Raw genomic sequence first — 16,969 nt, forward strand, 5'->3', positions numbered from 1 at the left:
GGGGGGGAAATTGTTAAATAAAATGTTGTTAATTTCGATTAAATAGATATTATATCTTTACTGCTAATATTACTTTAGATTTGATGACACATAAGTTATAGTATAATATCTAATCTATTTAATTAATCAAAATTAACCAAATTAATCAAAATTAGTTAACAAATATTCTATGTTATAATATTTTAACTATTAGTATTCATTTTCTCGTTGCGATAAATTATCAAATTTTCGTTGAATGCGCGATTGACTTGTATTAACGTTTATTAAAAGAAGAATCATTGAAAAGATAAACGAAATAAATGTACATGTACAAAATAACGTGAATAATCGAACGTATAACGAATAATTCCGCTAAAGTATTCAGAGATGAAGACGATAACCTTTATCCTCTAACGACACGATCTTTCTCGCATGAGACTAGCTTACGCGCGCGTCGAGCCGGAGGTATATAAAGTGTCGGCGAACATCTTTCCCTTTTGCGACTTCGTTCCTCCTCAGGGACAAGCCCTGCGGACCGTGGGGGTTCTCGGTTACGCTCGGGGATTTAAGTCAGGAACAAAGGATCTTCGTCGTTTGGGGAAGAGTACCGCCGCCGGCATGGATTTCGATTACGAGATAGACGGGATTTACATCGGTCAGATAGCCTACAAAACTTTTAAGTATTATCCACGGACCATTAAACCTCTCGAGGTGGTTCCTATAATGTTAAAACGCAAGAAATCCTCGTAAGGACAGAGTGTTGAGATCAACGTAAAAAAAGAAGAAGAAGGGAGATCGGGACGCGTTTGAGCGACTTCAGAATTGCTAATGCGAACTGCCGAGGCTGACGATATCGTTCCATCTCTAATAGAAGGGAGATAATGTAATAGACTCGTCCTATTTGTAAAGACGAAAATTTAGTGTCGGAAAAGCTTTATGGCTTTACTATTAATCTTGTAACTTTCAGAAATTCAATTCATGAACGTAAATCTCTCTTTATCCTAATCTATTTATGATGAATGTATTTGTGGCTCAATTAAGTACCGTCTAATGCTAACTACTGTTTAATCAAATATATTATAAACGTTGACTGACTCATACAATTGTAATTTCTAACTTTTTAACAAATCTAGATACATCGTTTTCATTTAAAAAAATTTATATAACAGTTATACTTTTAAAGGAGAAAAAAGAATTTTTTTTACAAAAAGAATACATGAACTTACATTTTCTTATATTTCTAAAGGAGTAAAAATTTTTTTTAGAGAAAAAATATATAAATTTATATTTTCTTATACTATATATAAATATATACAAATGTTAAAATTATTAATATATTCAACAGCATGTATGTATCATGATATTAATACTCTGAAATTCACGTAACCTTTGTTCATAAAACTGCACCGCATAAAATAAATAGCCAATGTATTTGAAGGAAATCAAATTTATTTGAGTTTGTATAACGGCAAATAAACGATATTTTAATTAAATTCTGTATTAAAATCAGAAGAAAATTCACGTAACATTGAACATGTTGACATCGCGTCGTTCGGATCTGTTTGCGTAGATTTACATTCTTAATAAGCAAAAGCGTCGCAATACCGAGCTTCACGTCGATCGGCGCGCGATTTCAAGTACGTTCGAGCAATTACGCTTCGCGTGCAAAAGTAAAACCGTGAAAAATATGACGAAGTAAAAGAAATTCCCGTTCTCCGAAGAACATTAAAATAGCAACCGTCGTAAAGCATGAGATTGAGTAATACCGACGGGAAACGACGTTGAATTCACGACAATCTATAAACTAAATTATCGGAATAATATTGCGGTTGCGAATGAATCATCAAAGTCATCGTAATATTGAACTGTCTCTGCAATAAGCGAGCATAAAAAAAAAGTGGACTGGAGGATAACAACTCCGTTCTTCTCGCAGCGAAGTGGTATTTCAAGAACAACGACATAATTATAACACGTCATGCGTATCGCGTGCATTTGTTAGAATTTATTGGCCGACAGTCTGACGCGATTAACTCTCAAGCAAAATAAGCGATTCGTAAATCACGTTCATCTTCAACGCGTTGATATCGTTGCTTTTTTGTGCTATGTGTGTACTAAATTAAAAAAAACTTTATGATAGCATTTGGGCGATACAAAATTTCCTGTTTATTTTATTTCCGCTGCGTAATCTACATATTTACTTATTGATATCAAGAATGCATTTGGTAAAGACGAATCTAAATAAATCTTAAAGAATATATAAGGTAAATTATTGAAAATTTAATTTTAATATATATCGAAATTAACTTTCAAGTTGTTACAAATCTAAAAATAATTTCAAGGATACAATATGCAAAATCGATGAGAAAATTAATCAAGATTATTGCTTACTGATTGATGTACTTGATCTCATTTCAAATAAATACTGTATGTTTAATCAATGTTAAGTTACTTATTTATATTTACTTATTGCGGAAGATTCTTTTTTCCCGCTGATAAATAAGACGTTCGAAAATATACAGGAAATAAAGTATTATGCGGATATACGCGCGAAGGAGCTAAGCGACAGCAAACTATTCAGCTGGTGTCTGACGAAATGAAAGAACTGTCATTCTGATCGTGAAACAGGCGAGTGAATGAACTCGGAAGTATTCCCAAGCAGGGCAACGCGATACATGGCGACGGTGTAATCAACGCGGATGAAAATGCCAGTTCGTGCTTAGACTTATCGGGTGTTCTTTCAGGAAGAAGAAACGGCTGAGAGGAATAATCACTGTTTCGATGCCAACGCACGTCAACAACGGATTTCGATTGATACCGAAAGTAAGATGTATATTTTATCAGTTACGTTATTATGAAGCAAAAGATTTTTTTTTATTATAAATCAAAATGCTCTATATATCACTTCTAACATTTTTGCGTCAATCACCTCAATTGCCGGTTCTTTTTTTATCAAATCACCGCACGTATACAAGCATTGTAAAGTGCTATATTAAGAGTTTTCAAGAATACGGAAACGATACGTGCACGGAAAGAACAATTTTGTTGAAAGGTCTAAAAATTTTGCTAAATACAGATCTAAAAATAATTTTTTGTTAAATCATCAAAATAATTTGTTGGAACGTTCAAACTAATAAGCATTGCTATAAAACGTTTTAATATTCTAGCAATCGTTTTGACGCACAAAATTATTTTGATTATTGAACAAAAATTATTTTCATATCGGGATGCAACTAAATTGTTCTTTCCGTGTGATGTTATTTAATATTTTCACAAATTAGTTTAGAAAAAAAAACGAATTCACGGACACCCTGTACATACATTTACGGCAGGTTCGAGTGAGATGATAAAGCCAGCACGGGGATTTTAATCCTCTCGCACGTCTCTCGTCTGACGCACCGACTTCTATATCGTGCATAAAGCGAATGCAATGCGGCGCGGCGATTAGATCTGTGTAGCAACGTGCAACAGTCGCACGTGTGTGAGGAAAAGTATGCGTGAGGAAAAGTACGGTAAGATTCGCGTTGTACACCGAGTGATCTAGCATATTTCTCACGACCATGAACGGCGGAGTTGCAAGGTGATTAACGCGCGCGCGAGCCGTTACGTAAGCGCGGTCATAAATGTACCCCGATTAATTAAACTTGCCGCTCCGCAATCGATTCAAGTTTATAATCGACGCGAGCACGGGGCGTTGATAACTACGCCCGAATGCAGAAGCGAAAACTACTCCCTAAATGCAAGTTTTAATTTACAGTTTTTAGAAAAGAAGTCTTCCAAGCGTATAGCAATTCACAATTCCAATAATGCTATTCATTCGTATAATTTCAAATACAGTCAAACCTCGATAACTCGAATCTCAAGGGAAGAGCTAAAATCTTCGAGTTGTAGAGTTTTCGACTTATCGAAATTCGAGTAAAAAACTGTATATGCATAATTTAATTTAGTACATTCGATGCACCCTGCAACTCGTCTTAATAAAAAAATGTATTTTTAATTGACAGATAGTTGATTTGAACAGTGCCCGATTTTCTCTTCGCTGGAAAGAGAGCTCAAACAATTTACAAATTAAAAGATACTTCTCGTCGTCGTTCGCAATCTTCGGAAACGCAGAGCTAGGTAAAGTAGTTACGCGGCGCGTGTTTACTCAAAAGTTTATACGCCCACTCTCTAACGGAGCGTAAATCAGCTGTTGATTAAACGGAGACCGAGTTTCGCGTGTCACCTAGGTTTCAACCGAGTCGAAGAGTAGGCATTTGGCTCGTATCCAGAAGCCCTCCAATCCACCCACTCCAGCGCGATCCGCGACTTCTCGATGGCCCTCGATCGTCCATCACCGCGACAACGATATCTCATCAACCTAGAGACTCTGATATTCCTCTGCAATTCTATTCTTACCATTCGTCGTCCTCGCAGACAATCGAATCGAAGTTACTCGAGTCAAGAATGAAATTAGTAAAGGACGAATATCTTTCGCGAACGAATGTGACAGCAAAGTAAGAACTAAAACTAAGAGAATGTAAATAGATACTATCTCGAATTAGCACGAAAGAAATTTCTTTATTTAAAATTAATTAATATGTATTTAGATTCTGATGAAATAAATCAAGAAATTAAAATGTCAATAAGAACCAACAGAATATTCGTTCATTTTTATTTAGATATGTACATTTTTTTCTTGTCATCAAATGTGTTAGAAACTTGGTACGATTTATAGCTTAATTGACGATGGTACGATTTATAGTTTAATTACGGAGTATTTCTTTTGTTCCACCCTATCTTCCATCAAAATAATTTTGAATTAATTATTAAATATTAACATTCTCTTTAAAATTGATGATAGTTCACGTAATAAAAAAAGATCAGAACATACAGAGGCGATTATGGGACAAATTTATATCAATCATGTGTGAATTTCTGTTTTAATAAGATTGCGTTTTCGAGCTGTAAACGAAAAAATACAAACAGGAGCGAAACATGTTGTCGCCGCGCCGATCCGGAGATTTTTCCGGAGAGCGAGGAGGACAGGACGAGATCTGTAAGGTTGAAATCCGGAAAAGGTCAGCGCGCGACGACATACGGACGAACCTATCGCGAACGTTCTCGCGTGTAGGCACGTCGGATAAACCCTTCTGCGAGCAGAGTCGAATAACGCGGTTGTGCCAAGAATGCCGAGTGGGAAGTTTTGCGGCGGTGGCCACCTATATCCCTGAATACGGAATAACCTCGAGGGGGGGTAAGATCCCCCTTGATCTCCGGGAATTTCGAATTCCCCGAGGATCCTCCGCTCCCGGAATTCCCGCGAAAGTTCATCTCGCTAAACATCGCGTAAGACGAGCGTCTTCTATCACTAAGCAAGTATGGCTGCAATAAAATGTTCTCCGTCAAAAAACGCGCCGTGAAAATCAGTTGAATCCATTAATTAATTTCATAACGAAATCATCTTGGATTCGAGAAATGTACAAGTTGAAAAAAAAATATAAAAATATGCAATAATACTTTTATACTATATACGAGGGTGTTACAAGATCTGTTGAGATTTTGCAAACATCTCAGGAATTTCAACTTTGAATAATTTTGAATATAAAAATATGGAAATAATTATATTTTAGAATACGCTTCAACTTTCACTTTGTAACTATCGTCTTTGTAAAATTAGTGCCTCATTTTCAAAATGTTAATGTAATTATAAAGTCAATTAGGTTAAATATAAAATAAGACATTAATTATTCTATAAATTATTCTATAACCATGTACTAATTATTAATAATATTATTATACACTTTAGAGAAATGTAACAGAAATGTGCCAACTTTCAACTTGTAATTTATAATATTATCATTACAAAATCAATACAAATGTAATATAACATGTAAAGCAACCAAGTATTATGTGTGATAATAAGAGACTGTTAAGCTGATGTTAAGTATTTAAGAATTTAATACCAGCATCTGACGCCAACGTATGACGCAACTGCATCCTCGTTTCAAAAACAAGCGCTATCTTCTCCTGCACATTCGAGTCTATTGAACATGTATAGCTTGTGACGTAATTGCTAAAATGCGCACATTGCATCGGTTTCTCGATGACGTATAACTTTTTTAAAAACATCGAAAGAGAGAAAGAAAAGGAAAAAAACCGCTCTGGAGCACGAAGTGTTTCGGAAACTTTGCTCGCGTGTGAATGTACGAATTACGGTCGTTTCGCACAAGTGAGACCGGGAGGCACTTGCCAGACACGGCGGACCTTGAACGCAAAATGCTGTCTGGGCGAAACTCCAGACCCATTCTGGGACACGGCGCGGAATAATGGAGGTCCCGAATGCGGCGCGTGGTTACGGGCGACCGCGGGCGCAATATCGGCTTGATTACGTTAGAAATCAGAAACTGGGACTAAACTAAGCTCGATCTTCGAAGGACGGCGGTGGCGACGGCGGCCGGCGGTGGTGGCGGCGGCGGCAGACGTCGGGATTACCAACGACGCAAATTAATTCCACGGCCCAAGTTCCCTCCGACGAAGTTCTCTCGCGAACGAATCGTCTCCGCGCAATTACGGAGGAGGGGGGAGGGGAGAGCGGAGGACGGAGGGAGAGATATAATTCCCATCACGTGAAAAAGGCAACGTCCCCCGACTTCCGAGGCTACGTTATTCGGGCAAGACGGTGCGCGCACGTCTCCCACGCGGTATAACGTTTCGAGATGAAGATGGCAGCAACGTGCCCCGCTTGAAGATATCTCCGCCGAAGTAAGTTCGCCGGTGGAGGTGAACGGGCGGCGCGGTGCGACGCAGCGCGAGGAGGTGGAGGTGGCGTTCACCGAGGAATTGAAAAGTCCGTAAAAGAAAACCAACCTTTTGTCCTTGAGATACGCGGCTCGCGGGACAATGAAATGACTCGGCCCATCCGCCCTAACTCTATCTTCATATTCCGGACACAATGCAACCTCCCAAAGCGGCCCTTTGCTCGAACCAGCGATTTTTCGAAAGTTCTCTCTCTTTCTTTCTTTCCCTCATTCTTTCATTCTCCTCTACTGTGTTTTCCTCTCAAAGTGAGCATTTCGTGCAAAGACCCGTCGCGCTCCACGTACCTTTTTTCTCCTCTCTTTCCGCGAAGGTTTTCATTAACCGGAGAACCCGATAGCTCCCACTCGACGAAGCGAGCGTCCGCGTCTCTCGAAAAGCGAAAAGCAGCAGGAAATCGGTGATAATTAAATTCGATAAGAAAGTACGAAGTAGGTACTCTTGCGGCTCCAACGTCTCCGCTTCTGTTTCCGGAAGAAATATCGCGTGACGTTATGATACATTTTACCGCGCATTCGGCATGTATACACATAGACACACATATATATATATATATATATATATATATATATATATATATATATATACATACATATATTTGGCAAAGACGATCCTCGAACCGTGACTCCGCGTAACGAGAAACGAGGGAAGCCGTATTTCCCTCTCTTATCATCGCGACAGGTCGCGTTTGCGTATAAAAAAAAAGAAACAAAAAAAAGTTGCTTACACACGCGAAGGCACTCGCGACACGTACCGGAGGTCTTTACAAATGCTGAATCCTTGGCGCGCACGCGAAGTCCTTCACGCGAACGCGAGAACCTCGGCACGGTTTCACCGAGCTCCCCGTGCGCATGCGAGATCCTTTGAAATACGAGAGCCTCGTACATGCGAGATTCTTACACGCGCGAGGACTTCCGGATGATCGCTCCGGTGTTGGATGGGAACGCGACTGGAGCTGTGCGACAAAACGACGAGACGATCGGTCTCTCTTTCTCTCTCGCCGTCTCCCAGAAAAAACGACTCGATGAGATTCGCGAGACCGCGAGATGTCCTCCCGAAATCGGCATATTAATCATCGACTTTACGAGATCGCCATGAATCTCAATCTCCGTATTGTTAATATGTACTTAAAAAAACTGAGAGAAAAAACGCCTCCAAATAAATTACGTTCACGAAATTGCCCGCGTTAGCATGACCAACCTCTCGCGCAGGGGAGGAGGGAACTTGATTCTTCCCCGTAACCGTAAATAATACGATGACGTGAACGCGCGAACGCATCGTGCGTACGACTATCGTCCAACCGCCGGCGGTGATCGTTGATTGCAACTTCCGTCGAGGGCCATTCACATCGCATCGCGCGCGCGAAAGAGAAAGAGAAAACTTTCGCAATCGTCTCGCAACGATTCGGCGCACGATTGCGCACGGATCCTTTGCAACACGGGGGGATTATTCTGGCTGTTTCGTGCGACCGTTTCGAGTTACTGCGAAATTCCGCGTTCGGGTCGTGGCATGAAGGGTTAATTTTCTATCGCATGTTTCGCAGTGCGGAAAGACTTTGAGGAGAAGCGGGATAGAGCAGGGAGTGCGCTTCAATTCCCTTTTCCAAAAATAAACGCGCGTGTTCCACGCGTATTTCACAATTTAAAATTACGTTTTCGCATTTCAGATTTTTAGAAGTAAAACATGGTCTCTCGGATTTAACTCCACTGTTATTAGGTAACGCAGTGGCTAATAAACGTCTGTTTTAACTCCGCACAAAAAGAACAATTTTGCTAGAAAATATAATAATTTTAAACTAAAAATATAAAATATAATAATTTTAAACTAAAGATATAAAATATAAAAATTTTAAACTAAAAATAATTTTGTTGGACATTCAAAAATGATAGGCATTGCTGTAAAAGGTTTTGATATTCCAGCGATCCAGTTTGAATTTTCAACAAAATTCTTTTGATGGTCCAACAAGAATTATTTTCAGATCTGTATCCAGCAAAATTGTTCTTTCCGTGTGAATAAAACAATTAAAGAGAAAAGCTAAACAGCATAAAAGTTACAAGTTTTGCACGGAAAGAACAACTTTGCTGGGTCCAGATTTGAAAAAAATTTTAGTTCAATAATTAAAATAATTTTGTTGGAAAGTTACAATGATTGCAATGATGATAAAATATATTAAAATGTTTTATGGCAATACTTATAATTTTTAACTTTCTAACAAAGTATTTTGATGATTGAATAAGAATTATTTTCAGATCTGTATTTAGCAAAATTTTTAGATTTTTCAACAAAATTGTTTTTTCCGTGTGAACGTAAAATCCGACAAGATTTTTCACCCGTCATACGTCAAATAATAATGTTCACAAATCTATTACAGCTGTTAAAGGCTGTTAGAAAGTATCTGATTACGACGGTGATTCATATTTTTCGTCTGACGTGACTCACTGTACGAACGCATTCAGCGGCATTTCTTAACGTGCTCGAAATTCCGATGACAATAACGATTCGTTGCATCGTCCCTCGCCCTCCCCCCCTCACCACCCAGCGTGATGTACAGAATGTTCAAAGGAAAGACCCACAATGCGACGTTTCGTACAGCCAAAATACATTGTGGGAGAATAAACAATCGTGCGGTGATATCTGAGAGAACGCTTGTTTATCAATCGGCGAGTGTGCGCAATATTAATATTACTACACAGCGGGAAACATTTATTGTCTCTCTGTCGAAGAGCTTAAACAAGAGCTTAAAAAGCGGTGCGCTTGCATGCGCATCGGCTTCAAAAGCGAAAAATGGATAAATTTGCGCGTTATCGTCGATTCGACGTAACAATGGAGACCGAGTTGAGTTTTGAGAGTCGTCTATGTAAATACTACGTGCATCCGAATTCCGAATATTCGTTTTGTGATATTCAATTTTCAATGGCACACATACTTTTTATAATTTCAAATTTTCGCGCAATTTATCGTGCGACTGCATAATTTCTAACAGTCTTACAGATATCCTGACAAATATTTTGGAAATGCGATTATTATGAACAAATACCGTATGTTTGAACAAAACGTGATAATAATTACGCCAGTGAAAAATTTTTAAGTCCGTTACTCCTTCTAAATCGGGCTTTGCAGCTTCTTTGTGTCCGATAATAAAAGAAGCTATACACAGTAAAGCTCCGTGGTGGAACATGCTATAACATCCTGGACAGAATGAACGTTTTACGATATTCGACTCGATTATTCCTCAGTTAATTCGCAGTGTACTGCGGTGTACCCGTGGGCTACGTGATTTCACGGGCAATAGAATTCGCTGCGAATTTACGCGACGCGCGGGAACAGGTTCGCGGAAACGAATACTCGGAGACAAAGGAATGTGGCCGAACAGATGGGTGCAGTAGTAATGACGTGGCGCACGTCCCGGCGAGTGAATTATAAAAACTGGAGCCCAAAGGATGAAACCGACCTCGACCGCCGTTTCTCACGATGCGTCATAATAATCGTTCGAGGAGGATCGAAATCCGATCGCGATCTCGCGACATGTCGTGCAACGTGCGGTTTCTCTCACGGCCGCACGCTACCTCGCTCGTGGAGGAACGCGTGGTGACACGCGACGGTGCGGACGGACGGACGGGGGCTCCTGAAAGGATGATGATTCATGAGAGACGCGCACGCACGTACGCCGCGCACGCACACGAAAACGCGCGCGGCGCGAGCAGGTCGCGTCCTGTCCTGCGCGCCCGACGACGTGTACCGGAATAGCGGTAACGGTAGAATTTCTGGCAACAAGACACTCACCGCTCTCGATGTACGGGACCAGCAGCAGCAGCAGCAGGAAGAGAACGTATCCGCACGTGTCACTGATCATCGTAATACAATATTCCTCGCAGCAGTCGGGACACGCGCCGCGCTGGATATCTGGCGTCGGCCTCGCTGCACCACCTTCGCCTCCTCCTCCTCCTCCACGGCTCGTCTTCTTCGCTTTTTCACGCGTGCACCCCGCGCGCGGAGAGAACGAGAGCACAAACAAAACAGAAGCCCCGGCTCTCGGAGGGGGGGCTACGAAACGCGACGCGACGCGACGCGGCGCGGCGCGGTCGCCAGCAACAGGGTTGACCGCGACAGGGGGCGGCGAGGAAAGAACGACGCGTTTCGCACCACCTTCCTCTCTATCTCTCTATACTCGCACTCGCTTTCCTTCTCGCTTCTCCAGCAGCACTGCACACACCACCGACTCGTCTCGATCACTACAACGACGACGACGACGACGACGACGTTACTCCACGCTGCGTTTCGCTCCGCGGCGAATAATCTAGGGTACGTGGGCGACGGAGATGACCGCGAGGACGCGCGCTGCTACACAGTGGACGACGCGGACGATCGGCTGCGCTCTTTCGACGACACGGCCACCGCCACGACACGGACGAATATGAACGCGCAGCGCGCGTCTCCTTCTCTCTCTTTCTCACTCCCTTCTTCCCTCGCGTTGGCAGCTCCTCTCCTCCTCTTCCTCGTTTCACCTCTCGTCTGCTCACTCTCTCTTTCTCGCTCGTTTCCGGAGCACGGCCCGGAGGTCTACGCCATTATTTTCTCGTCGGGGGATCACGCCTCGCACGCGGACACCACACACGACCGTGTGTCTCTGTCTCTGTCGACCGACGACGCAGCAAGCCGCGACGCGCGCACGAACGACGCCGCACACGAATTCGACGAGGTCCGCCTCCCGTAGACCGACTTCCGCGACTGACTTGACGCGGCGCGTCCGTCCGTCACTCGCTCGCTGCGCTGCCTCGCTCGGCTCGGCTCCGTCTCGCCTCCTCGGTCCTCCTCGCTTTCCCCACGGCTCCACTCGGCTCGGCGGTTCACCGTTCCGCGCCGATAACAAGCCCGTGGCTGCTCCGCGGCTCGCAAACAGCTGACGGAGGGGGCCCCCTGCTGCCGCTTGCTTCTTCACGCACGGCGCGACGAGGACGACAACGGCCACTCGATATTCAACGGACGCATCGTAGCAACAAACACGGACACGCATACACACACACACAAGCCCGCGGAGACTGAGGGGGAAGTCGCGCGCGCGCGCGCGAGCCAACAGTCGCCACCGCCGTCGCCACTGACACAGTCCTGCCACCTTCGGGCCTCCCTGACTGCGGCCAGCTCACAGCTGCAACGTGCGTGCGAGATACGTACCGCCTGACTGTCTCCGGGCGGCCCGGAGAAGCGACACTGCCGACACTGCGAGATGGCGGCAGCTACCGCTCGCCGCGACCGCCATCTTGCCTGCCGCCGTGACGTCATGTGACGTCACTGGCGGCGCCTGCGCAGTGCCGCGCACCGCCGGCGATACGTAACAACGTTCACGTCGCTCGATCGCCTCGATCAGCTCTCTCGCCGACGCCGCTCTCTCCCGTGCGCACGAAAGCTGATCCGCGTGATGTTTATTTACATACGTAGGTTGGAGAACTTGGGAAGATACAGCTCCGCTAAAGCGATTGAAGAATGATGAATGACGCGACCATCTGATGCGACAACAGCAAATGTGATTGTACGTATACTGGCATTTAAATGTTACATTTCTCGAATTTCGGAGAATTTTTTATTTTTATCGTACCGTGAAATGCGCGTGTCTGCATATTAAATTTCTGAAAATAAATCTTATTCGAAGAATTTAGTGTATGGTGAAATACACAGAATGTTTACATGGAAAATGTTGGAATTTTGAAGAATTTGAAAAATGCGGGAACTTTCACATTTTTACAGTGAAAAAAAACGTTTTGCGCGACAGTGATACCTCTGAAAAAAATTTTGGAGAAACATTCTCTTTAAATCCTTCTAATCTTCTTCAACAATTGTGGCAAGAATAATTGATTTTTCTTTTTATAAAATTTATATTTAAAAAAAATGAAATTAATTTAAATTTTATAAGATTTATAATTTTAAGATTTAAATTTTATACAGAAATTTTCATAATAATGAGATACACTCGTTTTACTTGCAATTGAATCGTAATTTTTTTCAATTTTTGGTTCAATAAATTCTATAAATTTAATATTTTTATTTGATTCTTATTATGTGTTTGCCATTTTAATCTTAAAGTCATTCTTTTATTGCATGTAACTTTTTCGTACAATAAACCAATGGCGTGAATCACAGATTATCTACAAGACAATTTAAATTTTTAAGATTCTCATCTATATAAACGATAAAGGAAATTCTTTTTTCCTGTTGCAAAGAATGATACTTAAAGCAATGCTGGCAGGTCGAAATTACCGACATTACAGTATATGAATATCTTCGAATTGACTGGAATTGAAAATCCTTTCATAGGATTGAAATAGACTTCAAAATATAATGGAAGGATGAAGAAATTTGTAGTAGAAACGAAAAAAAATTTTTTTTTTAATTTTTTACTACAAATTCCTTCGTCCCACCATTACATTTCATGTCTATTTCAATTCTGTGAAACAATTTTCAGTTCGTCAATTTGGAGATATTCATATAATTGTAATGTCGGTAATTTCCATCATCGCCTTAAGATATAATATTTAAGGCAGCGTCTTAAAATAAAATATAACTAAATATTTAATTAATAATTTTGCTCATGTTTTTTTCTTTACCTTTCTTTGAGATACATGACGCAGCTCATTCTTCAATACATGTTAGGTTACAGTTACAAATCTCTTCTCGCGGCAAAGTTCTTAGCAATGAACAAAGTCGTTGCAGTTTTAATCATTCTTTGCAACATGGTTTTAATTAAATTCCAAAATTTCAAAAATGAATCAAGCATTTCAATATGACGAAATACGGAAGAGTGCCAATTTCACTTTTTATCAGCAAGAAGTAAAAACCATTATATGGAATAAAATAGACATTTAACATTATTCCTTTCGTTCATTTTTCATAGAAACGTCCAATATCTTAACCTTAACAAATATAACCTTTTCTTCATGGCTTTTCTTCATGGCAAATTGAATCAATCTGATAAAGTTTAGTCGAAGGTGAGCCAATGAAATTGCATAATTATCGACGTTATTTCCATTCTCACTCCGAAGGCCCCGCGACGATCCCTGGAAATAATTTATTAGATGCAAATTGGGAGCAGTAATTTATATACCGAGGAACGTCACTTATTTAATTGCTAATTATCTGAATCCTTAACGAATGGAACCCAAGAAAATTCGTCTGGATGAAAATGCGTCCGACAGCGAATTCGGATGAACCCGTAAGTGCGAATCGATCCGCCGCGCACGTCGCCCGGTACACCGATCGTTCATCACGACGTCCCAAGGAACAAACATCTGCCGCGAAAAATGCACAAACGGAGTACGAGACGCTGCATTTATCGCAAAATGCTGCGTATTCTTCAACGTATGGACCCGGTAGTAAGCAACGTTGTATATATATATTCAATTCTTTGAATCGACTTGAAAAATAACTCCATTTCCGCGGCTTCTACTTCGCTTCCGTTTTCAATTCTCCGTGCTCCGTTTCTCTTCTCGCGTTGTTAAAATCCGAAATACATCCGGATTTAATATATCAAATGCGATACAATATGGTATATATAATATGTGCGTCAGGACGCACGGAAACGAAAGCGCGGATCGATTTAAATAGACAATCAAATCAACTCCCGAGGAACTCTCGGTATAATCAGTAATTTCCGTTCGTATTAATACGATATCAGCTGTTATACATAATTATTATCATCAACGTATACATAATTATTATCATTTTGCGACCGTTATCGGATATTAATCCTTGAACTGGATTCGCAGCGGCGCTGTTAGATCAGCAGGCCGCGTATCGTGAGCGGCGTGCTGACAATACAAAGGAAGATCAGCGAGACGTAACGAGAGATGCCGGGCAAACGGAGCAAAAACACAAAAGCGTTGATACGCACGACATCAATTCGTCACGCAGACGCCGGTCGAGATCCTGCGTCAAGCTGCGCCTGTGCTGCCTGAGACTGTGTCGCGCGAAGAGAAGATGTTCCGAGCGCGTCATGAGGAAGCCGCGACAGCTTCTGCAGCGGATAAAGGCGCGAAGTAAGGAGTGCCGGAAACCCGACGACACGACGGCGGTCGCCGGGGTGTCAACTGTGCCGCTAAGCCGAGATGCCCCGAAGAAATCTAGAAGAGGTCCCGAAGACGAGGCGGTGGAGGAGGTCGCCGATAGGAAGGACGTCTCCGAGGACGCTCGGAAGGAAAGGAAGGAGCGGCGGAAGAGGGAGAGAGAGGAGAGACGAGAGAGACGTAAGCGCGAGGAGCACGTTGTCGCGCGTGCCGTGGAGCCCGCGGACGCGCGTCCGACGACGCGCGACGATGACCTCGTCGTCGCCAAGGATCAAGCGATCCCCGTGAAACCGCCATTGATCGCAGACCTGGCAAAGACCTGCTGCTACTTGTGCGTCCAGAACACGCTGGCGATTGCGGCCGCCGCCTCTCGGCCGGAGCAGTCCGACAAGTACGGCCAAGTTTCGACTCATAAATTTCCCGCGGAGACGACCACGACGGTTGATAGGAGCTGCAGCCCGATACTGCTGGTGCGCACCGTGCAGTCGTTCGTCAGAGTGAGGACGCGGGAGACCGGCACGCTTTGCCCCGGCACGAGCGCGCCGCCGCCGGCGATGCCGCGCGCGAAAAAGCGCAAGAAGTTCGCCGTGTTCCCGGGGCTGACGCGAACGAAGTGTCCGGCGGGACAGCGCGCCGCCTGCGTGACTGATAAGTCGAGGCGCGACGACGAGGACGCGAGGAAAAAACGCGAGCCGAGGAACGAGAGATGCTGCGGCGAGAGGAACGCCTGAGAAACCGCGCCGCGCCGCGAATTTCCTGCCGAAACTTGTCCGGATAATTAACGTTTGATTACCCCCACGGCGGGAAGAATAATTATACGTGCATCGTGAACCATTAACTTTCCATTATGTCACCTCGTCTTAACGCTTTAAGCGCTCGCTCACAACCACGTCATAAAGCTCGTAATTACTCCCGCATCTTTTTTTCTTTCTCCATCCGACTTTGTTCCTTTGCGCCTCGTGCAAGATTCAAGAGCAAAAAGTAAACTCGCCGTGTATTACTTCGTCAAAGGGGAGGAGGGCTTTCGCGATAGAATATAATTTATTGACGCGGCGAAACTACTTATTCGTGGAACTCTCTCTCTCTCTCTCTTTCTCGCTCTCTCTCTCACCTCTCGATGCTATTTTACGCTTTCCTTTTTTTTTCTTACACGTTCTCGATAATTCACGACACGCCTGTTTCATTTTTAAAGCTACACTGCCGCGGCTGCCCCGATAAACTTTACATAGAGATGCGCGACCCTAACTCGCGTGTGTATATTTGAATTGCACGTTGCATACGAATACGCTTCGATAACACATGTAATGCCGCGGCACGGCCCATCGTATATCTCCTCGTCGATAAATTATACCCACTGCCGCGTAAGCTTTGTCCCATTTACGCGCGCGTGTAAGCGGAAGATCGTTAAATTATGTACAATAGTTCGAATCAGAGTCTTACGTACAGCACATAATTATTTCAACGGGCGCAAAATCTCCTTATCCTCCCTGCAGCCGTCCCACGTGCATTCTCCGCGCCGCGCAAAATTTGACGGACGATGAGAAGTTTTCCTTTTTCTCCCTCTCTTTATTAAAGATGGATAAGGAGGTTGCTTCCTTTTTCTCCTGGCGCACCTTAAGCTCTTCAATTAAACCGTCTTCTTTGTGCGCCGTTTCATAAGTTCGCCGAGGACGAGAGCACGGCTTTTCTTGACGGCCGCGCGCTCTCTCGCTGGTGCAGGAGAGAAAGTGTCAGACATCGCGGGCGCTTCGTCTGTATCAACGTCATCTCCATATCGTTTCCATATTATTTTCATACGTGTTCCCCGCGTAGTATTTCCGTAGGGCCGTTTGTGTCGCTTCCGCGTCACTTGCACATGACTGCCGGCCCCGGTTGGAATCTCGTCTCGCCGGAAACGTGTAAAAAGCACAAGTATAAATTCAGAGCTCCATCTTTTACACACATTTTCTCATATGCATTACATAAATCCGTAATCGTCATATCTTATGTAATACAAAGTCGATCTAAAACGGTGTCTACAATAAGACTTGAGACTTAAAATTAAAAAAATTGACCAGTCACAATCGATTATTCTTCTCACGTAAGATGAATAATCGACTATGAGATCACATTAGTCAATTTTCTTAAATCTTAAGTCTCAT

At 42.9% G+C, this 16,969-nt stretch overlaps 2 protein-coding genes across 3 annotated transcripts in view; one reads left to right on the forward strand and one right to left on the reverse strand.

The window, feature by feature from the left end:
- LOC105456549 (disintegrin and metalloproteinase domain-containing protein 10) overlaps positions 1–11,563 on the reverse strand; it is a 128,884-nt gene extending 117,321 nt beyond the window's left edge. For both annotated transcript variants that reach the window (XM_011700677.1, XM_011700676.1), the window contains exon 1: positions 10,558–11,563. In XM_011700677.1, the coding sequence (XP_011698979.1) occupies positions 10,558–10,627 (70 nt within the window). In that variant the 5' untranslated portion in view covers positions 10,628–11,563. The remainder of the gene's footprint in view (positions 1–10,557) is intronic.
- Positions 11,564–13,472: 1,909 nt separating this feature from the next.
- On the forward strand, positions 13,473–15,559 carry LOC105456601 (stress response protein nst1-like). Its single transcript, XM_011700779.1, has 3 exons — positions 13,473–13,596; positions 13,809–14,138; positions 14,532–15,559. Exons 2-3 carry the CDS (start codon positions 13,943–13,945, stop codon positions 15,557–15,559), a joined length of 1,224 nt encoding a protein of 407 aa, XP_011699081.1. The 5' UTR covers positions 13,473–13,596; positions 13,809–13,942.
- Positions 15,560–16,969: the final 1,410 nt, after the last annotated feature.

Source organism: Wasmannia auropunctata, unplaced genomic scaffold (assembly GCF_000956235.1).
Source record: "Wasmannia auropunctata unplaced genomic scaffold, wasmannia.A_1.0 LD335634.1, whole genome shotgun sequence".
Taxonomy (NCBI): Eukaryota; Metazoa; Arthropoda; class Insecta; order Hymenoptera; family Formicidae; genus Wasmannia; species Wasmannia auropunctata.

Bases quoted from the DNA above. Each gene is read 5' to 3' on its own strand.
- LOC105456601 (XM_011700779.1), top strand. From the start codon at position 13,943: ATGAAAATGCGTCCGACAGCGAATTCGGATGAACCCGTAAGTGCGAAT. The intron at 14,139-14,531 runs GTAAGCAACGTT...CTGGATTCGCAG, and splicing joins TTCAACGTATGGACCCGGTA to CGGCGCTGTTAGATCAGCAG.